The sequence below is a fragment of the Prenolepis imparis genome, unplaced genomic scaffold (assembly GCF_030444845.1).
Source record: "Prenolepis imparis isolate NDT839.2.m4 unplaced genomic scaffold, iyPreImpa1.0 SCAF_4, whole genome shotgun sequence".
NCBI lineage: Eukaryota > Metazoa > Arthropoda > Insecta > Hymenoptera > Formicidae > Prenolepis > Prenolepis imparis.
This window is the reverse complement of record NW_028141162.1, coordinates 17,827,013-17,848,694: the sequence shown is the minus strand read 5'-3', so window position 1 is coordinate 17,848,694 and position 21,682 is coordinate 17,827,013. Positions and strand designations below refer to the sequence as shown.

Here is a 21,682-nt window from a genome sequence, read left to right as displayed (position 1 = left end):
CCGGTATATACAAAGTGCAACTAACGCATTTGATATACAACTGACAATGAGATTAAATTAAATTAACGCTTAAACTGACGCTACAAATATTTGATCGATCAATCGGGATGGAGAAATCCTTATCTCTTTCGCTCTGATCAATCAAATGATTCAAATGATAGAAATGATTGAAAAATTCACGTGCCATAACAGTAGGAAGGAGGAATAAAAACACGGCCCACAGACGTAATAAAATACGTAGATGGAACATCAGCCACCGATATGCGCGCGCGTTCGACTTTAACCTTCAAGTGGCGCTGCGTCACGTGGTCGCGCGGCGGTCGGAATTCGGCGGCGCGGAGTGGGGGTGAGTGGTGGGGGGATGCGCGCGCGGCGCACGACGCATCCCCCACCACTCACCCCCACTCCGCGCCGCCGAATTCCGACCGCCGCGCGACCACGTGACGCAGCGCCACTTGAAGGTTAAAGTCGAACGCGCGCGCATATCGACACGCGTTCTCTCCCTCTCGCCGTAAGCTAATCGACGAATCACAGTCGAGCATTCTCTAAAGTCCCTAGAACATATGGAGGCTAATCGCGGAATTTTCCAGCGCAACTTTGCGTAGAGAGTTTCCCTTCGTTGTCTTCTTCATCTTTATGGCGTATCGTAAGGGTGCATTTTCACTTGACGCTGTGACGCTGGATTTCAGCGTCAAGCATCAATAAAAACAAATTGACGTTAGCGTCTGTTGACGCTGGCGTGAAAACAGCCTAGCGTCCAAGTTACAACTATGACAAGTGTCTCGTTCTTCGTTCTCTGAAAGCTGAACAAATAAGCTTTTTCTTCTTGACGCTAGCGTCACAAATCAGATCACGTGATCAGTTAGACGCTAGCGACAAATTGATAGTGAAATCGCACCCTTAATTTGGATCTATTATAATAGGTTTAGGAAAACCACAATACAGAGTTTCAAATCGAAAACTTAACCGCTTTTGCGCGTCTGTCGAATAAAATGTAAATATTAATTAATTATCGTCGTTATTTTGTGCGTGATAAATATATATACATACAAGAGACCATCGCAAAGGAAGGATAACGTTTTTAATCATGTCTCCTCGTAAATCGACTCCTTCTAAATCCAAGAGAAATGAATCTAGACGCTCATCGGTGAGTTCACGTTGTTTACAATTGTTTTCTGGCTTGGCTTCCTCGTTTTTTGCAAACTAAAAAAATTTTTGATTAATAGTAGTGATTAATTATTTAGTAATATTAAATATATTATTAATTTCTAATTTAATAATAGCAATAATAATTAATATTTTTTTTGCAAACTAAAAGAATTTCTAATTTAATAATATTAATAATATTAAAGAAATTAATGATTTTGGGGTTCTTAGATTCTTAAACCACGTAAGCCACGACAACCGTTTCAAAATGTGAATTTTGACTCCCCAACGAAACCCCTCAACGAAATAAGTTCAACCCCATTAAAAACTAAAAGGCGTGTTAGCTTTGCAGAGAAGAAACATGTCAAGTGAGTATATTGATTTTTATCAAGTTGAGCAACAAAATTTATTTTTATTTCAATACTTTTTCTTATCTTAATTATTTTATCCTTTGCAGAGAGTTTTGTCATTCAGTCGAGCAAGGGACTGTATGGGATAATACATATGAAGAGCACGATTTTAGTCTTAAAGCATTAGGTGATTCGAACGGTAAAACTGAATCAACAGAAGATGCATCTTTGCATATTTCCAAAAATGAATGTGGACACATCTGTGAAGGTAATTTAAATTATTCAAACAACTTCAACCTGACGAATAATCAACTATCAGAGTCTATCGTAAGTATCCAAGAAAAAGATAATGAAAACTGTGAGATGACTTTCACCAATTCAATCAAATGTATAGAATTCGACGAGAGATCTCAATGTGAACAGACTACATTGTTAAATAAATCTGCTTTGTTCCAAGCATCTAAGAATGCAACATTACGTGGTATTCTTGTATGTAGCAACACAGATGAAAATCATATAGAACTAGTGGATGAAAGGTCTCAATTTGAGCAAAATGTGATACCGAGTGCTCTTTCTACGTCTTGTGTATCTGAAAATGCAATATCCAGCATTATTATATACAGAGATTCTGACGAAGAGAATAATATCAGGACAAAATCATACTCCGAATCGCCTTTCAACAATGTCGCTTCTGAATTAGACAGAACATGCGACCAGGATTTGTCTATGGAGTTTACTGCACCAGTGCCTACATTTTTACTACCATCACATGCAGCAAGGCAAATAAATGTACAGAAAGAAGACAATACAAATTATATTGGCAACTGTAATAATGTATCTATTCAGGCTGCATCCGTGAAACCTGATAATTCCGATTTAGGAATTTTTAAACAAATTGCAGAAATACAGAACCGTGGAAATGCGAATTTGGATGTTGAAAATAATACGCACGATAAGACTATATTTTCAACAAATTTGCAATCTAACGATACTCCTGGAAATACTGTTTTTAAACAAACAGAGGATGCAACACAGAATATTACCGAATCGATGATATTAACAAACGTAATACATATACAAAAAGATGACAATACAAGTTATATCAGCAACTGCAATAATGCATCCATTCAAGCTGCATCCATGAAGCCTCTTAATTCCGATTTAGGAATTTTTAAACAAATTGCAGAAATACAGAACCGTGGAAATGCGAATTTGGATATTGAAAATAATACGCACGATAAGACTATATTTTCAACAAATTTGCAACCTAACGATACTCCTGGAAATACTGTTTTTAAACAAACAGAGGATGCAACACAGAATATTGCCGAATCAATGATATTAACAAACGTAATAAATGTACAAAAAGATGACAATTTAAGTTATATCAGTAACTGCAATAATGCATCCATTCAAGCTACATCCATAAAGCCTGTTAATTCCGATTTAGGAATTTTTAAACAAATTGCAGAAATACAGAACTGTGGAAATGCGAATTTGGATATTGAAAATAATACGCACGATAAGACTATATTTTCAACAAATTTGCAATCTAACGATACTCCTGGAAATACTGTTTTTAAACAAACAGAGGATGCAACACAGAATATTACCGAATCAATGATATTAACAAACGTAATACATATACAAAGAGATGACAATACAAGTTATATCAGCAACTGCAATAATGCATCCATTCAAGCTGCATCCATGAAGCCTCTTAATTCCGATTTAGAAATTTTTAAACAAATTGCAGAAATACAGAACCGTGGAAATGCGAATTTGGATATTGAAAATAATACGCACGATAAGACTATATTTTCAACAAATTTGCAATCTAACGATACTCCTGGAAATACTGTTTTTAAACAAACAGAGGATGCAACACAGAATATTACCGAATCAATGATATTAACAAACGTAATAAATGTACAAAAAGATGACAATACAAGTTATATCAGCAACTGCAATAATGCATCCATTCAAGCTACATCCATAAAGCCTGTTAATTCCGATTTAGGAATTTTTAAACAAATTGCAGAAATACAGAACCGTGAAAATGCGAATTTGGATGTTGAAAATAATACACATGATAAGACTATATTTTCAACAAATTTACAATCTAATGTTGCTTCTGAAAATACTGTTTTTAAACAGACAGAAGATGCAACACAGAATATTGCCGAATCAATGATATTAACGACCGTAATACAGCCATCTACTGCAAACATCAACATGTTTCGTACAAACAACACAGTTTTTAATACTTCAATGGAAATGACTGCTGCTATATCGTCGGAAATGTACGATAAAATTATTTCACATTCGCACGATGAAGATATAATTGAAGAAAATGATCTGAGAAAAGATCAAACCGATGAAACTGAATATTTTACTGATGTAATGGTGGAAATGACAAAGCCTGTAAATGTGTTACCTTTGATTGTTTACGACAAGGAGAAAGATTTGAGGATGGATGAAGTAATATCCAATGATGATGATGATGATAAAACCATGTTCTTTCAAGATGTATCCATGGATATGACTAACGTGTTATTAATAAAAAATCAAGAAGAAATTACTCATCCAATCGTTCACAAATCAATATCTGAAGAGAGTACATGTACAGAAAAGAATATGGACAATTCCAGTAGTTTTAATGAAAAAACTAGATTATTATGCAAGTCTATGGAGTTCACTGAAGCTGTCCCGGTTTCTTTGCATTATGAAAGGACATTTAATACTACCTGCACCGTGCAATCTACATCGATCTCTCAAACAATGTCAAAAGTAGGTTTGCCTGTTGAAAATTCAGTCTCTGAATCGATACTTCAAGCTGACACAGTTGAAAACAAAACAATTCAACATGAACCAATGGAAATTTCTGCTACGGATTCGTCGACTTTACATCTACGAGGTGCGACAAATGGAAAGGAGAATTCAATCATTTCTAAAGATAATGAATTTCAGCCACTGACGTCAAATAATTTAACAATAAATGATCTAACTGCAAATGATTCAACAGAATCGAGGAAAAGTGTAACAAAAGAAAATTACACAATATCGAGAAATAATTTAGATCACTCTTTAAATGTTTTAAAAAATATTAGCAGTAGAAAAGAAACATTTGAAAATGAAGAACCGAATCCGAAGAAGTTTTGTAGTTCTTCTTGTATGGAATCTCACATCTCTCAAGAAAACAATGTACATTTATCTCTAAGGCCTAATGATAATTATGTAAATGATACCGAATGTAATGAATATTCTGTTAAGGATCATACAATGGATCATAGTGAGTTGTCCAGATCAAATTTCAGAGATAATCTAGACATTAGTGAACGTAATTTGTTAAGAAAAAGTCTGGAGAACAATATCATAGAATTAAACTCGATTAAACCACCATCATTCTTATCATTCGACAGCGACAAAGAGGAGAATTCCTTCCTCGATGCCTTACACGAAGACAAACTATCGACTGATGATGGAACAGTCAATAATAGTTCAAATCAATTAATAGCAAATAATGTAACAGAATGTCTAGCAGAATCGAGAATAATTATTAATGACACTCGAATTAATGAATCAACGAATGCAGAGGATCCTGATGAAGAAAGTGTATTATCAATCCAAAACGAAGAAGATGATTGTCTAGCAGTCAGAAGAACAATTATTAATGACACTCGAATTAATGAATCAAGGAATGTAGAGGATCCTAATGAAGAAAGTATGTTATCAACCCAGAACGAAGAAGATGATTGTCAAACGATCAGAAGAACAATTATTAATGACACTCGAATTAATGAATCAAATCGTCCTACAACGAATGTAGAGGATCCTAATGAAGAAAGTGTATCATCAACGCAGTCTGTTAAGCACGGAGAGACGAATACTGATTATTTCACATCGCCAGTTATCGAAGAGAACGAGGTAATAGATGAAAGAAACATTAGAGAAAGGATAAACGATGATGCAGAGCCACGAAATAATATCAAAGAGAAGGAAACTGTGCAAAGGCTGGAGATAGAACGGTGCACTGATCATCTCGAAAGGACAGAAGTAATTGAAAAGCAATCCAATTCGGAGAAATATTGCAAGAAGAATTTAAATGATGAAGCAAGAGCACTGGAACAAAGAAAAGAATGTGCAGAAGAAAGATTTGCAGCGGAACAGTGTGTTAGCATGATTGAAGATGAGTCTTTGGCGGAGCAAGATCCCTTTTTATCGTTATTACAGAAATTAGAAACACATAGCGAAAGGTATATATATATTTTTTACATTTTTTTATGATGGAGGAAGATTGAAGAAAGCTAATATTATTTTGTTACAGAGATGATTGCATTTGGAACGTGTATTATAAGAATATCGACAAGAAGAAGATTGTTTTCGGCTTCATATCGAATTCGTTGATATTAATAGCAACGTTTATATCATCCAATCTTAATTTATCCAGAGAGAATCTGATCGAAAAGATCAGAATTGTTTCCCGCGCTTCAGGTAATTGTACAAATATTAATCGAAGGCTAAAATTGCAAATATTTTTAATCTTTTTATTTATTTTTTTTTTTACAGATAATTCTGGTGTGTTAGTGAGGATAGTTCACAAATTAATCCTGGAGAAACTAGATGAGGAGATGCTTATGTATTTGTATAAAACTCACGAAGACGTTCTACCAATGTTAGAACGTATTTCGCAAGATGTGAAATTAGCGATGGATTTCATGTTCGATTTGAAGCGCTTGGATGATTTAAACTTGATGGAAATTGCTTATAACGAGTAATTATTTACGTTCATTCATTACACTTATGTTACGCTATACTATACCATATTTAATATGAGATACTAATATTTAAAATATTAATATAATATATTATATATAATAATATATATATTATAATATATATATTTATTATATATATTATATATAATAAATATTAATATAATTAATATAATATCAATACATACTAACTTTATGACATGACATATTTATTTCAGAATCTTATTCCTGTGTCGAAGCAAACGAATGAACATTATATTGAAAGTCACTATTAAAGTCAAACGTTTCGATAAACTCACTTCAAACGATATAAACGTTAATTGTTTGTTAGGTACAATAAAGTAAGTTTATGATAAATTAATAATGAATTTTATAATGAGAATTGGAAATTTAATGGAATTGTATTCTTATCTTTTTCTCTTGGTTTTTTTTTTTTACAGAGAAACGGATGTTAAGAGTTTAATTAAGAATATAAAAAAGGATCACAAGTTCTTAAGGAGGTACATGAACGATATTAAAGATTATATCGACATAATGGAAGAGGCTTTAATTGCCAAGAGGTCGCCGATTGATCTTCAGTGAAGATATCTCATGTGTTCAAATTAGAATTAAAATAAATGAATTTTTGAGTCGTTAAATATTGTAGATGATTGTGCAATTATCTATATTTGAAAAGCAACACGAAGCGCTTTCTTATTTTTGCCATTTGTAGGTTGTACTATTTTTTATATATCGTTCTTTGTAAGTTATAACTGCAATATGTAATATAATTTAAAGAACACATATACTATGTAAAAAAATATTTTCTATAAAAATTTTATAATAAAAATATACAAAGTAAGAAAATTGTGTGTGTACTCTATTTTTTTTGCGAACTATATAAATATTTTTATATTAATATTTTAATTTGTCGAATTTTTTTTTGATTTACATATTTCTCGATGAAAATTTGAGCGATTTAATTTCAATGTAACACTAATGTATCGTCGAGTAACAAATGTAAAGTTTCGAGAGAGCACAGGAGGTCGATCAACTGGCTCCAATATAGCCGGTTCGGTGGATGCAGCTTTTTGTGCAAGCACACAAGCGGAGTTCCTTGGATAGTATATCGTGCGAACGATCGTTTTTCATGGAATCGTACGGCGTTTTCCGTCTCGTCGAGCTCTTGAGAAAAATGCTCGCCTCTGTATCTGTATATATACAGTCGCGCATTAATAATGGACCTCGATCGTGGGACTGAATGATTCTGGGCAGCAAAACGAGTTTATTACAGCCGCATTATTATCGATAAAATTTTCGCTTCATCTTCGAACGCTATATAATATATTAACATTTTTTAAAAATTAATATATCAAGATAATATAGATATATTATTATATAATATTTTATATATTATTATTTGTATATAAATATTTTATATATTTATTATTTATATATAATATTTTATATATTTATTATTTATATATAATATTTTTGAAAATTAATATATCAAGATAATATAGAAAATATTATATAATATATATATATATATATGTGTATAATGTATATTATCTTGATATATTAATTTTTAAAAAATATATATACATAATAAATATTATATATATATTATTTTCTTAATTATTAGTATATTAAGAAAATAATGATTTTAAAAAAATTATATACATTATACATATATATATATTATATACATTAAATATATTAATATATCTTAATATATTTTACAGCAATAATGACATTTATTTCGAAGGATGTGCGCTTCGATTTGGACGTAAATTAACTACTTATACAAGCGCTGGTTAAATCCGCTTTTTTTCCGGCAAAATTTGTATACAATGAAACCCTCGATCAGACTGTCAGAGCCGTGCAATCTACTATATCGCTTCGTCTTTTTGCTATCAATATATATATGAGAAAAGGAACTCTTGCTCTGACTCGATTTAGAAAAAAAAAAGTTTGATCATATAAGAATTAATTAATTTCGCGATGAGTATTAAAGTTTTATAGAGACGTCCAAAATATTATTTATGCTGTTTTTTCTTCTTTTTTTAATTTTCAGACAACCCAACATCGCGCGTTTTGTATCCTGGCATGTTATAAACACTTCAAGCTTATTAAAGAAGTCGGACTTTCTTTCACCGCCAGTCTCTCTCGCTGAACAAGCGTAGGCGTAGAGGCCCGGTTTTACGTGATTTCGTAATGCGACGACGACGACGGACCGATTTCCAGTATCAAAAAGCATTTCACGAGGATCCCAGAGACCTTCGGGGGCCCCTATTACTCCACCCACTCTCTCTTTCTCTCTCTTTCTTTCTCGCTTGCTCCTCCGACCGATGATCTTCTCCCAAATTCTCGTGCATACGAAAACAGCACGAAGATCGTTCGCTCTCTGCTACTTTTCGTATCGTGGATTGATCCGAGATAAATGAAGTCGTAGACGGGAAGATACGTCGCTTCACCTATGGAAGAAAAAAAAGTGAGATGCTATATAAAATTCCCTTTAGCCTCATTAAAGAAAGAGAGGGAGAGAAAGAGTCTATATATTGATTAACTAAAAAAATTGCAAAATTTTTTTATAAAAAATGTGCTTTTTGAAAAAAATGTTTTAAATAAAAGTTATATAGGGTTTTAAATGGCGCCTTAAATAGTAAAATTAGTGTGATAGGCGAGCATTGTTATAGGAAAAAACAAGAATGTGCAATTAAAATAAATAGGGTTTCCATGAAAAAATTTCAAAGTAAATTTTACATGGCCTTACAACTTTTATTTGAAACATTTTTCTCAATTTTTGGCACATTCTGTATATAAAAATTATACCTTCTTTAATTATCTTCTTCGATCAATCATCGATCATGTTTTAAAATCGCTTTGCGAAATCTCTTTTTTTCTGGATTAGAACAATAAACATCGCATTCGACCGGGATTTGATATTTCTATATATCATATCAAATCGATAAATAAATAAGTTGGGAAGATGCCTCGCTTCACCTGTGGAAGAAGAAAAAAGTGGGTGCTACAAAATATCCTCTTTAGCTTCATAAGAGAAAGAGAGTTAGAAAGAGTCTGTGTATATTAACAAAAAAAAAAAAAATTATACCTTTAATTATATCTTCTTCGATCAATCATCGACATTTCAAAATTGTTTTGCGGAATTCTTTTTTTGACATTTTTTATTTGACATATTTCTAGGAGTCTTCCTTCCCAAGACGACTTTTATCGTCCTCATCATCGTTCTTCTCGTCATCAACGATATACCTGCTCCAGCTCCGGCTATGAGATCGCGACTACGCTCTGCAGCAAGTGGGCGTAAGGGCCGGGAGAGAGAACGTCGTCCCGTGTTCCATACATGGCTATGCTATGTGGAAACCAAGAGACACACAGAGAGACGGAGACCGGGGGATTCGAGTCCCCACCGCATGGACTCACGACGGTATACGGAGGCGACGTTTTCTCTGGAAGCGATCGAACCAAGCATGCTCTCCTCGGCACCAGACATCAGTGCCTATCGCAACACGCATGTTGGTCCGTCATCCTGGTGTTACTCGCGTCTCCTTGGAAGAGACGCGATGTTCGTTTTCCGCGCGATAGTGTGCATATCATCTTTGATCAACATCATCTTCGTCGAAGAGCTTCACCGGTGATCATCATCGCCATCAGCTGTTGAAGGTTGAAGTCCACCCCGCTCTTGGAGATCTTCCTCGACCCGGAGTGTCATAATTATGCGGCGATACCGCGAGGGATAAGAGAGAAACCACATTAGAAGCCCTCGATATCATCCAGTTAAGCTTGATATAATATAAGATAAGGCTGAAGAAGAGGATCTGGAAGAAAGGTGATGATACCAGGGACCATCCAACCTTCCGAGGACTGTTCTTCGTCGTCGTAGGACGGATCGCACGATGTTATCGCAGGCATTTGACTGGCGTGGGTGCTACTGGGTTCCTCCTCCGCTCTGAAACCGAGGTCATCGAGTGTGGGAGGGTGCAGGGGTTGTTCGAGACTGACGCACATCGCACATCGTAGGTATGTATGCATCAGCACTGCAATCATATAGTGTCACGTATAGAATTTAAAGTATCTTACAAGGAAGTTCGAATTTGATCGCATGGTTTCGAACTCTCTATGATTATTTTTAAAAATTAGAACCTTTTAAATAGAATCTAGACAAGATATAGGTTCGAACTCTCTATAAGTACCTTGAAAAACAAGAGCGGTACTTCCCAAGTTACGTTTAGAACCTGGATCAAGTAGATTCGAGTCTTTTATGAGATATGTATATGTATATATATATATATGTTGAGGATTGTGAATGGGTGTTTGAGTGGGATGGAATATGCGTGTGTGGATATGTAGCAAGTATCATAAATACATTCTTTTTTATCTTAGAATTCTAGTACTACTTGTAAAAGATTCGATTCTTTACGATAGAAAGTCTAAAATTCGAATATAACATTATCTAACACTTAATTAAAGAAGTAAATATTTAAAATTAAATTAATAAAGCTAATTTAATTTAATTTAATTTAATTAAAGTTAAATAAATAATTTAATTTTGTTTAAATAATAAGTAAATATTTAAAAAATTAATTAAAGAATCTATTAATTTTCTAAATATATACTTTATTAATTAAATTAAATTAATTAATTAAATTTAATTAAATATATTAAATTAATTTTATTACAAATTATAGTAAATTAACTTTGTAACTTATATAAGTACTTATAAGATTCGAGTACAATATATGAAATATTATTTCTTATAAATATTATTCGAATCCTCTTTCTCTAGAAAATGAAACTTGATTATTGGATTCGACTCGGATTTTTAAGTAAATATCAAACTTAATCTCATCCCTAGGCATATATCGTCTTTCTTATGTATAAACATATATATAAGCTATAAAATATTTCTATCTTTTTTATAATATTTAATATTTGTATCACTAAGTCGAAATATAATTAAAATACACAATTACAATAGATAGAAATATTTTAGATTTGTACATATTGATGAGCCGCGCGAAATATTCAGCGGATGAGATTTTCAGATTACATATGTGATTATACACAGTTTTTTGCATCGAGCAAGAATTTTCATTGTTCATTGAATTTTTTTTTTGTTCGCTCGCATTCATTCGCGGACTCTTCTCTTCTTAGCTTTGACAACGCGTTTTTCAAACTTATCCAACGTCTGCACCATCTCCGCTTTAGGGTATTGATACGTTAGGATCTCGTTCATGATCTCGATCGGGCTTAGGGGCTTGAACTTGAGGGTGATTCTTCGTCGCACCGGTAGCACCTTCTCCACGGCCTGCTGGATAAAGTTCAAAGGAACGCCGATGGACATCTTGGCCAGGCAGGAGACGTCGATGTCGCGATCGACGCCGTGATACTTCATCAGCAGATTCTTGTAGTACATGTACAGGGTGTTGTAGTCGGTAGCGGGCACTCTTATAAATTTGTCGTGCAGCTTAATGAAGGCGGCCCTCCTCGCCTTCTGCGGTTCTTCGGACAACGAGAGGAACAGTATCTGTCGGAATAAATTCGTAATATTTTAATAAGAAAAATCGAGCAGGATTTTTTCGCTAGACTCTACGCTTATGCTATGTTCGTATGAATATTCCTGTTTCTACGCGTCATAGACAATTATATCGTCTTATATTATCTTGTTTGTCACGAGCAAAGGTGTATTTTATTACTTTTTGATCTTTTCTTCTTACATTCAGTATTTGCTGTTATCTAAATAAAATTATATAGATGATCATCTAGATGAAATTTTGGCATCATCTTATCTTTATATAGATAATAAAATGAAAAAAAAGTGTTATTTTTATTAAATTATCTAGATGAATGTTCAGAGTCATAGCACATAAAAATATTTAAGTAGTAAAACTTTAAAAAATAATATTAATAAATAATAAAATATAATATTATCTGAAAGTTATCTAGATGAATCGCCATATAATTTTATCTTTTATTTAGATATATTTAAAACAAAATCATCTTCATCTTATCTAAGAATGAATTTACATATTTTCATCTCATCTTTAGTTAATTTTCAAAATTATCTAAGAACAACATTGCTTACATTGCTATAAAAAGCTAATTGTAAGTCTTTTTAATTTCTCTTAGAAATCTGAATTAAAATCGAAGTAAAAAACGGAGAAAAAATAAAAATATCAATTCGTCTTTTATAGATATTTACGCCATAGTGAATAACTGTATCTGATGTTGGGAACCTCCAACATTCTAAATCCTACGTCAACTCGTTTGCCACCTACGTCTCTATACAGCTATACTATTACTATATATACATTAGTAGGAGGTGTTTCATTGATGAGCACCTCTTGGACGATGGAGACGAGAGGTCCGAATGACGTAGGAAAGAGAAAGAGAGAGAGAGCCAGGTGTATGTTTGTATGTGTGCGGACCCGACGAGGCGGCGGCGGTTCATTCATATTGAAGAATGAAAGATCGCAAACGGGAATAACAAGAATTTTATAAAGTAGGCGCTGCTCGATCGCAGTCCTCCACAGTTTAGGAGTGCCATATATTCCGAGAGTCCTTACAATATACACGAAATGCATTTCCGATGTCCAAGAATCTTCATTCTTTTCAATCCTTGCAACTTTATACCTGATCTCCCGGCTTGATGCCTCTCACTAATTTGACAAAATGCTTGGCGAATCGCCTGGGCTGAAGATACCGTTCTTGCGGCGGGACTTCCTTCAACCAAGGTCTCTCGCCGGCGTCGAGAAAAATGATGGAAGGCGCGTAAACGCGGGCCACCTTGGAGATCATGTCGATGAGCCTCTGTTGCATCTTTTTGCCCACGTATTTATCAACCAAGACGGTTGGCGATACATCGAATAGTAATGCCCCGACCTAGAAAGAAGTTCAAGCTTAGTTCGAGATCGATTGGACAACAATAGTCAAGAAAATTAGAGAACACTCCACCTCTGAGCAAATTGCATTGGCGAGCAAAGTCTTTCCGGCTCGCGGTAATCCGTAGATGCAGACGGAACGTATAAGAGGCGCGATTCGATGGGTCTCCTTGGAGATTAAAGGCAGCACGCAATATTCCAAAACGAGCTGCTTGATCTCCCCGAGCCGATGCTTGTAGTCTCGAAGCTCGCGACGGGCTTCGTAATTTTGATAGGAAAGATCGCCCAGCCAATCGCGCAGGAAGACAACCCGGTAGTTTCTAATAATCTTGGCTTGCAACAGCTCGTTGAACAGATCTTCGACGGCCTCGTCTTCCAAGACATCCCTTTTCTTCGGTGGTGCTCTGATTTTGTGAATGTCCTTCATATCTATCATAATAATTAATTAATATCTAAGCAAACAAATTCGAAGGCTAGTTATGTGTTGAAATTTGTTAAAAGTAACAGCTATGGCTGATTACAAATTGAATTTCTTAAAAACATCTATTATGAGAGCTAGAGAGTTTGAGATCAGAAACGTCAGATGACTCTTGATCATTGATTTTGACCCTATTGATTGACCTTTGTCCATTTTCGGAATCTCGAATTTCTGTTTATCTTGCGCGTGATCCTTCAGCAACGCCTTATTTAGCAATTCGAGCTCGGCCCTCATCAGCTCGTCCACGATCTCCCTCATTTCCAGCTGCAGCTCGTGACAAAGTTTCTCGGTGATTAAATCCAGGTACTCATCCTGCTCCGGATTGTCGCTTTCGTCGCGTAGACTCCAGTTTCGGATAAAGTCATCGTTCACCTCCTCCAGACAGGACAGAGCGTTCGTTCGCGGCATCCTCCAACCTTTAGGAGCCTCGAGGTTGACGGGTTTGGGCGCCGGCATCACCGGCCCAATCCTTCGGCGCTTCGCCTTGGCTTGTTTCTCCCTCTCCAGTTTTTCCATCACATATTCCTGCGGCGTCGAGGTCTGTCCGGTCGCGATCAACACGCTGCCGCCGAGATCCGCCGCCGGAAATACATCGTAGTGTCCTGATCTGTCGTACCAGATGACGAACCACTCGTGAATCTCGTCGGTGATGTCCTCCATCAGTCCGGGGCCTCTGATTCTCAGCAGCTTTTGAAAATTAACAGCGTTTAAAATTATTTCATTATTTTATTTCAATTATTTATATTTGTTAAAATTATTTCATAATTATTTTCTCTTCTTCTTCTTCTTCAAAGCTTAGCTTATCTTTATTCTTTTTTTATCAGCTGATTTTATCGGGATTCAATTTCATCTAGGATTTTATCTAGGATTATCTAGGATGATTTTTAAGAAATCCCCACACTAATCCTGTATAAAATTGAAGCTTGGTAAGATCAGCTGGTTTTCTCATATGTTGTAGCTTATAATCTGCTGAACAAAGCTAAATAATAGACGCGGTTACTGGTTTACAGCCAATCAAATACGAAAAATTCGGGCTCTGCGAGTTGTTTGACTGATTGTAACTCAGTAACTATCCAATATTTAGCTTTGAGACTATTACATCTTTTGTTCAGCAAGTCATCAGCTACAACATATGAAAAAAGCAGTCAATTCCAGTCCTTTTTTAATAAAATTTTCGGAAAATTTACCCTCGTACGTTCGTCGCTGATGGCCTTCTTGGTATGCGCCTCGAATACGGGCATCAGGTCACGTCGTCGCTGAAAATTCTTTTCGTCCGTTGCGATCGTTTTGCGAGACTTCCAGCTGGGTATCGTCATACCTAGAGCCTCCTCGAGACGCGCGATTCGTCTCTTCATGGCTTTCCTCGCGGTGTAACGTCGCCAAGCACGTTGTATCGTTATCGCCGACTTGATATACCTGGTGCGATCTATTTTTTTCGGCACTATCCATCCGGCCGCTACCTTCTTGTTGTAATCGAATATACGTTTCACTGCGAAATGATTTATTATATTAGTAATTTTATATACAAGGAGAACCGATAAATGATATATTTGGATAACAAAGATAAAATAAGGATAATAGTTCAAATTAAGGATAATACATTTTTTATACAAAATTAATTATTAATTATTAATAATAATAATAACTATTTATTATTATTATTAATATTATTATTTATTATTATTATTATTAATTATTATATAATTATTAATTATTTTTTTATTTTATTATTATTATTATTTTATACGAAATCTTATCTATTTTTTTTCGTCTAAATATACCGTCTGCTCCGGTGCGGCGTCCCGTCCTGGCTCTTTCGTGACTCTGTATCAGCAATATCGCGTTGTGCATAGCTTTTTTGGCAGCGAGTTTAACTTCTCGCGCGGCTTTTTCTTCGGGCGATTCGCGGATTACTTCTACTTTTGAGGGAACAGCACGCAGTCTTCTTCGAGGGACGCGAGTCCTCAAAGTTTCCTCCCCTAATTCGGTCATACTTTCAATATGTAGTTGCGAGAGGCTACGTTCTCTCATTGGTGGTGCTGGATAATTATAAAATAATATATATATATATTTATTTATTTATTTATTTTAAAATAGTAATTAGCTAATATTAATATTTAATTTATATATAAATTTTATATAACAAAATTGTATATATTTTATATAAATTTATATATATAATAAATATATATTATATTATATTATATTATAATATTAATATAATATCTATATATTTGTAACTTATAAATTTATATAATTTATTATATAATTAATTTTGTTAATATGTATTTATTTCCTGACATCTTGACAATTTTCTTATTAATTAAAGATGGTTTTTCTTTCGCTTACGTTTATAAGCACTCTCCACCATTTCCTGAATAAACTTCCTGCGTTCCTCAACGCGTTCCCTGCCTGATACTGATGCAAATAGCTCGATATCATTCGGCGTGAATTTCAGGCGATTTAGGATATTGTCGGGCCATCTGCGAGAAATTTTTTTTTAATTGTAGTGTAAAGATATTTAATAACTTTCTTTTTCTAAATTGCGATTTTTTTAAATTGGACATGGAATAAGAATTAATCACACAAATGTCCAATATAAAAAAATCACAATTTAAACAAATTAGATATCTTTACACTTTAATAAAAAAAAAATAATTTTTATTATAAAAATAATTTTTTAAATTGTATTAAACGAAGAAGAAGAGCGTACTGATAGTCCGTGTAATCCAGTTTGACGATTTCCTTTTTATATTCCAGCATTCGTCCGATAGCACAGTCCAATATTTGCTTGATTAACTCCCGTTTTTGCGTATGGACCATTTGATCGTAACACATGATGAGTCTTCTTACGATATTGCGATATCTGTGCATTATTAATTTATATAAATAAATATAATTATAAAAATAAGTATAATTATAATATAAATATTATATTATATTATAATTATAAAAATAAGTAATTATAAATAAGTATAATTTATATTATTAGTAATATATAATTTATATTAGCAGATATGTATAATTTATAGTGAAAAAGAGAAATTATTGATGTTTATTACATGCAATATTTATATCGCAATATTTAACATTTTTATTACAGCTGCTGCACATGTGATGCTTTTATAAGATCAATATATTAATCGACACGTACTTGAGATACATAGATAACGCAGAATTTAAAGCCGCCTCTTTCTTTAGTGGGGTATCCTGCAACTTTCGTTCGAGCTCCAACAGCTTCTCTAAATCGCTCCTCGTGACGAGCCATAATTCTGTATAATAAACGTGAGACATCCCGGAAAAATTAGACGTACGTTTTCAGACGGATATAAAATAACAAGAAGATATTTGTGATAAATTTACACTCGCAATTTCGAATTTGTCATCTCAAAACTGTGGTTATCAGCGATTGGCGTTTAAGAATAATGAATTTGCGCGCGTCAGCCGGAAACAAAATCGAAATCTTATATTATATACTTTGCAGCAACATTGTTCGTTAGGTGTGTCGTACAGAAAAGAATATTGCAATATAAATATTGCAGATACAATATTTATTAAACACGTCCCTTTTCTCCAGGATGCCGAAGCCATTTCGAAACCTGCTCGTTCTAACGTTGATGATGACGGCGTCATGTCTCGAGGTGACGGAGAACAACGCCACGACGACGACGACGGTGACGTCTACGTTGACGAATACATCCGAAACAATCGCTGAAGTCGAGGAAAATGCATCGCCGTCGTCCTCCTCTTCTCCTTTCGATGCAGCCTGGGAGTGTCCGAATATCACAAAAGCGGGGGTAGAGTGTTCCTGCGATTTTCCACATACGCTGAGATGCACCGGGGATCGAACGGCCCTGCAGGTAATTGCGAATGACTAAATTAATCAACGTTTCATTGAATAAGATAATATTACTTTAGATTAAAAGATTAAGAATTATTTTAATTTGTATATATTCAAGTTTCATATATATTTTAAATTTCTTTTATATATTATTTATTAAATTTTATTTTATATTAAAGATTATTTTAATTTGTAAAATATTTAAATATTTAAAAATCAAATCAAATCACCTTTCAAATAAAATTGAAGGATGATCTCTGATTAATAAACTTTATTTGAAGGGCTAATTTTTTAAAATTTAAATATATAAATTAAGATAATTCTTAATCTTTCAATCTAAATTAATATTGTCTTATTAGTAATTAATTATTGACTAAATTAATATTGACAATTTCTTCATTATTCTTCAACTCGAAAAGCTGATTTCTTGAAATATTATTGCATAATATAAATATATAAATAAAAATAAAAATATAATAAATATAATAAATATAGAGGTATTATAAAATATAATAAATATAATAAATATAGAGGTATTATAAAATATAATAAATATATTATAAATATTAAAATAAATATATAATAAAAATATTGCAAGTAAGGAATTAAACGTTTTCGAAAATTTTGCAGATTTCTAGATCTTATAAATGATAAAAATTCCGTGAAAAATTTTAACTTGAACAGCGAGTGTAATAACTTTGTTTGAATTTAATTTGAATTAAAGTTGAAATTAATTATTTTTCCTCGAGGAAAATTTCGAAAGACACCTCGGTATGAGAGATATAAGCTCAATCTCTGATGTTACGCTTCGCGGCGCAATCGAGGTCGTTACTTTTTAAGCAACGGTCAAGAAGAACGTGGGTGGTATAGACTGCCAATGAAATACAAGTCGTATACATATATTATTCAAGAGTCCATTGTGCTCACTTCTCTTTTCCTCTTTCATTCTTTCTCTCTCTCCCTCTCTCTTCTCGAAATTGCTCGATCTCTCTTGCTCTCTTGTTACATCCATTGTTTTCCGTCGCGCAAGAAAATCCCGTTATCAATTAATTTTAGTCGACATTGCAACAAATATCGCTCATACTCGCAGTAAAAAATATTCTCTTTTTTCCGAATCCATTATGTTAAAAGAATTTAGAATCGAACATTGTATATGTTATATATTATTATATATACAGTATTTTAAATTATATATATTATATATTATATTTTAATTATATATTTTATTAAATTGATTAAATTATTATTATATTTTTAGTATTATATACTATGATTAATATTGATCAAAAATTTGATATTATTAATATATTTAATATACATAAATTAAAATAAAAAATTTGTAAATGGAGTGCTATCTTTTTCGAAAATAATTGATCTTTTAGATTATAGAAAATTGAAAAAAAACAAAATAAAGTTTTTATAAAAAAAAATTTACAATCTGTGTAAATTTTGAGATAAACAGCAGATAGAGAGAAAGAGAGATGAGTAAGAATGAGGAAATTTGTTCCTATCGTCTCTATTGTAATTTTTTTTCTCATCAGATCATCAGCGAAAACTTGAAACGTAGCCGACCGGACACGATATCGCTGCTGGATGTGACCGTGACGGGGATCTCCGTGTTGCCGTCGCGCTTTTTCGAGGACGTCGCCCTTCATGGACTGGTTGTCTCCACCGGCGAGCTGAAACGCGTCCACGAGAACGCGTTCACGGCGTTGGCGAGGCCGTTGCAGGCTCTCGGACTGCCCAACAATCTCCTGGACTCGGTTCCCACGACGGCGCTGTCGCACCTGGTCGGTTTGGACCGGCTGGACCTGTCCCATAACAAGTTGAAGACGTTAGAGGCGGACTCGTTCAAAGTACGATTAAGTCTAATTAACGATTTGCATATTAAAGTGCCTCTTTTTCGTCAAATTGTTGTCTGGAGAGAGCAACAAAACAAGCTCTTATGATTTCAGGGTCTGTCGAGCCTGACTTACCTGGACTTGTGCAACAATCTACTGTCGCAATTATCGCCGCAAGTCTTCCTGGCGTTGCCGGTGCTGCGTTCGCTGAGAATGCGTGGAAATCGTCTAAGCGTCTCCGCCCTATCCGCGCTCAGAGGTCTGAAACGTCTGGAGGAGCTGGACCTATCGAGCAATTTGCTACTGGGCCCGATGGGTCCCAATCTGCTGCCGCAAATGCCCAGGCTGCATTTCCTTACCGTATCGGAGAATAGTCTTGTCAACGTTCAGCAGGGTGCTCTTATGGGTCTCAGGAATCTCACTTATCTGAGCCTGAGTCACAATCAGGCAAGTGTTCGCTGAAAAGTTTAATTGAAAAGTTAGATTTTGCTCAACATAGTAGAAATAAAAATGTTAAATAATTATTTTCGTATAAATTTAAACTAATTGACGGATGATTTGCAGATCGACGTGCTGGAGGATCATTCGTTCAAGTACCTGTCGACCCTGACGCGGTTGGATCTAGCGAATAATCGCATCGTCGCGGTATCCAGCGCCTCCCTGGCGCATCTGGAGAAGCTGATCACTCTGGACTTGACGCACAACTTTCTACGAGCGTTGACGGCCGACTTGGTGGTGCCGCTGAAGAGTCTCCAGGACTTGCGACTCGACGACAACGAGATCACGATTGTGGCGAGCGAGGTGCCGACGTCGAAGCTGCGTCTGAAGCGGCTCTCGCTCGCCGACAACCCGCTGAACTGCGATTGTACCCTACTGGAGTTCGCCAACTGGCTGACCAACTCTAGCCTGATGGAGGAGGACAAGTCGTCGGCGGTTTGCGCGACTCCTCCCGCTTTGGAGAACGGGGTCTTGACCCAAGTACCACCTGGTAGTCTGCTCTGCGGTGAACCCACGCCATCCATGATGACTCGGGTGCCCCTGGCGGGGATGCAACTGAGTCTCAAGGAGTTTCGTTACGACGAGTCGAACGGCATCAATCTACTGTGGCACTTGGAGCGATGCACCGAACGTTACACCTGCGACTCGCTGATCGTTTACGAGACAATCGACGGCAGCGAGATCCGGACGGATTCCAGCCCGTTGCACTGCGACTCCAGGATGATGCGAGATCCCTGCACCCTGCCGGTCGCCATCCCGGCCTCCGTGCACCTGAAATTAGGTCACAAGTATCGTTACTGCGTGGTTCTGCTGGTACCCACGACCTACGACGACATGTCCCTCGGTTTAGGCTGCAGCGACGTCATCGTTCTGGAGGAGACCCTGCAGAGGAGGAAGATGACTTCGCAAGAGCAGTCGCCGAGCGAAGAAGATCATCATCATCCTTCGACATCTTCGACGCAGTCGCCTCTAGACTCTTATCCGCGGATCACCGGCATCCACGTGAACGTATCCGACAAGGGACACCTGCACGTAGACCTGGTTCTTTCCAGAACGAAGGAGACGACCTGTCAGCTGTCGGTCGTCGTGTTCGATGCGATTTCCGCGATTCATCGGCAGAGGCTCAACTGCAGCCTCGCCTTCGTCACCGACGTGGAGGTTTCGTGGCCGGGTTACTACAGGGTATGCGCCAGCCTGGACGAACTCGCCAACGTGACCTTCGTCGCTTCGTCCGGCAACCTGGTGGACGATCGCGAGAGATTTCGTTGCGTCGACGTGGTCAAGCAGGGCTACGGCAGACAGAACGCCGAGGTGTTCGTCGCGATGGTCGTCGTCGCCGTCACCGGCGTCTTCCTCATCGTCCTCGCCGTGCTAGGTAGGAGCCTCGTCAAACGGCTGCGGCATCCCAAGATCCCGGCGCAGTGTTTCCTGCCGGCTCAGGAATTCGAGATCACCCACAAGGCGCATTATATCAAGCTTCTGGCCACGACGAAAGTTTAGCCGAGATCTGTCGACGAATCTATATATAAAGAAAATATTGTTCATGTACAATTGAAAATTTAGAATTTAAAAATTCGAAAATGTATATATATATATATATATATATATATATATATTTCCGAATTTTTTAAATTAAAATTTTTAATATATATTTCACATTTTTATTCCGAATTTTTTAATTCAGAGAATAAAAATAATCAAAATTATATTATATATAAAATTTAAAAATTCGGAATAAAAATTAGAAATTTTATATATACATATATTTTATATACATATTATATATAAATTTAGAATTTAAAAATTTAAATTAAAAATTCGAAATATATGTGTATATGTATATACATTTTCGAATTTCAAAATTCTAAATTT

General features: G+C 35.3%; 3 protein-coding genes and 1 long non-coding RNA gene across 5 annotated transcripts; 2 read left to right on the top strand and 2 right to left on the bottom strand.

Annotated features, from left to right (window-relative positions):
* Positions 1–520: 520 nt before the first annotated feature.
* LOC145934857 (uncharacterized) lies at positions 521–7,092 on the top strand. Its single transcript, XM_083035661.1, has 7 exons — positions 521–1,147; positions 1,378–1,514; positions 1,604–5,752; positions 5,824–5,990; positions 6,066–6,270; positions 6,490–6,612; positions 6,712–7,092. Exons 1-7 carry the CDS (start codon positions 1,088–1,090, stop codon positions 6,851–6,853), a joined length of 4,983 nt encoding a protein of 1,660 aa, XP_082891787.1. The 5' UTR covers positions 521–1,087; the 3' UTR covers positions 6,854–7,092.
* A 2,956-nt stretch (positions 7,093–10,048) lies between these two features.
* Positions 10,049–10,767, bottom strand: LOC145935723 (uncharacterized). The gene is made up of 2 exons (XR_014425260.1): positions 10,465–10,767; positions 10,049–10,308 (listed from the first exon to the last, which is right to left on the bottom strand). It is a non-coding gene; the product is annotated as an uncharacterized LOC145935723 (long non-coding RNA).
* Positions 10,768–10,979: 212 nt separating this feature from the next.
* Positions 10,980–17,322, bottom strand: LOC145935718 (dynein regulatory complex subunit 11). Of its 2 annotated transcripts, none has more exons than XM_083037274.1 (9): positions 17,234–17,322; positions 16,344–16,496; positions 15,980–16,113; positions 15,412–15,669; positions 14,818–15,119; positions 13,774–14,317; positions 13,226–13,581; positions 12,905–13,153; positions 10,980–11,798 (listed from the first exon to the last, which is right to left on the bottom strand). In XM_083037274.1, the coding sequence occupies exons 2-9, from the start codon at positions 16,466–16,468 to the stop codon at positions 11,400–11,402; spliced, it is 2,367 nt and encodes a 788-aa protein (XP_082893400.1). In that variant the 5' UTR covers positions 16,469–16,496; positions 17,234–17,322; the 3' UTR covers positions 10,980–11,399. The 2 variants fall into 2 exon arrangements, with proteins under 2 accessions (XP_082893400.1, XP_082893399.1); XM_083037273.1 differs by lacking the exon at positions 17,234–17,322 and adding an exon at positions 16,785–17,127.
* Positions 17,071–21,410, top strand: Lrt (Leucine-rich tendon-specific protein). Its single transcript, XM_083037277.1, has 4 exons — positions 17,071–17,490; positions 19,013–19,327; positions 19,427–19,759; positions 19,877–21,410. The coding sequence occupies exons 1-4, from the start codon at positions 17,209–17,211 to the stop codon at positions 21,308–21,310; spliced, it is 2,364 nt and encodes a 787-aa protein (XP_082893403.1). The 5' UTR covers positions 17,071–17,208; the 3' UTR covers positions 21,311–21,410.
* Positions 21,411–21,682: the final 272 nt, after the last annotated feature.

Excerpts from the sequence above, each read along its gene's own strand:
- LOC145934857 (XM_083035661.1), top strand. The coding sequence starts at position 1,088 with ATGTCTCCTCGTAAATCGACTCCTTCTAAATCCAAGAGAAATGAATCT. Across the intron at positions 5,991-6,065 it reads AATTGTTTCCCGCGCTTCAG|ATAATTCTGGTGTGTTAGTG; the intron begins GTAATTGTACAA and ends TTTTTTTTACAG. Across the intron at positions 6,613-6,711 it reads TGTTTGTTAGGTACAATAAA|AGAAACGGATGTTAAGAGTT; the intron begins GTAAGTTTATGA and ends TTTTTTTTACAG.
- LOC145935718 (XM_083037273.1), bottom strand. The coding sequence starts at position 16,924 with ATGTCTCACGTTTATTATACAGAATTATGGCTCGTCACGAGGAGCGAT. Across the intron at positions 15,670-15,979 it reads GGTGGAGAGTGCTTATAAAC|CACCACCAATGAGAGAACGT; the intron begins GTAAGCGAAAGA and ends ATAATTATCCAG. Across the intron at positions 13,154-13,225 it reads CCAATGCAATTTGCTCAGAG|GTCGGGGCATTACTATTCGA; the intron begins GTGGAGTGTTCT and ends ACTTCTTTCTAG.
- Lrt (XM_083037277.1), top strand. The coding sequence starts at position 17,209 with ATGCCGAAGCCATTTCGAAACCTGCTCGTTCTAACGTTGATGATGACG. Across the intron at positions 19,328-19,426 it reads TAGAGGCGGACTCGTTCAAA|GGTCTGTCGAGCCTGACTTA; the intron begins GTACGATTAAGT and ends TTATGATTTCAG. Across the intron at positions 19,760-19,876 it reads TGAGCCTGAGTCACAATCAG|ATCGACGTGCTGGAGGATCA; the intron begins GCAAGTGTTCGC and ends GATGATTTGCAG.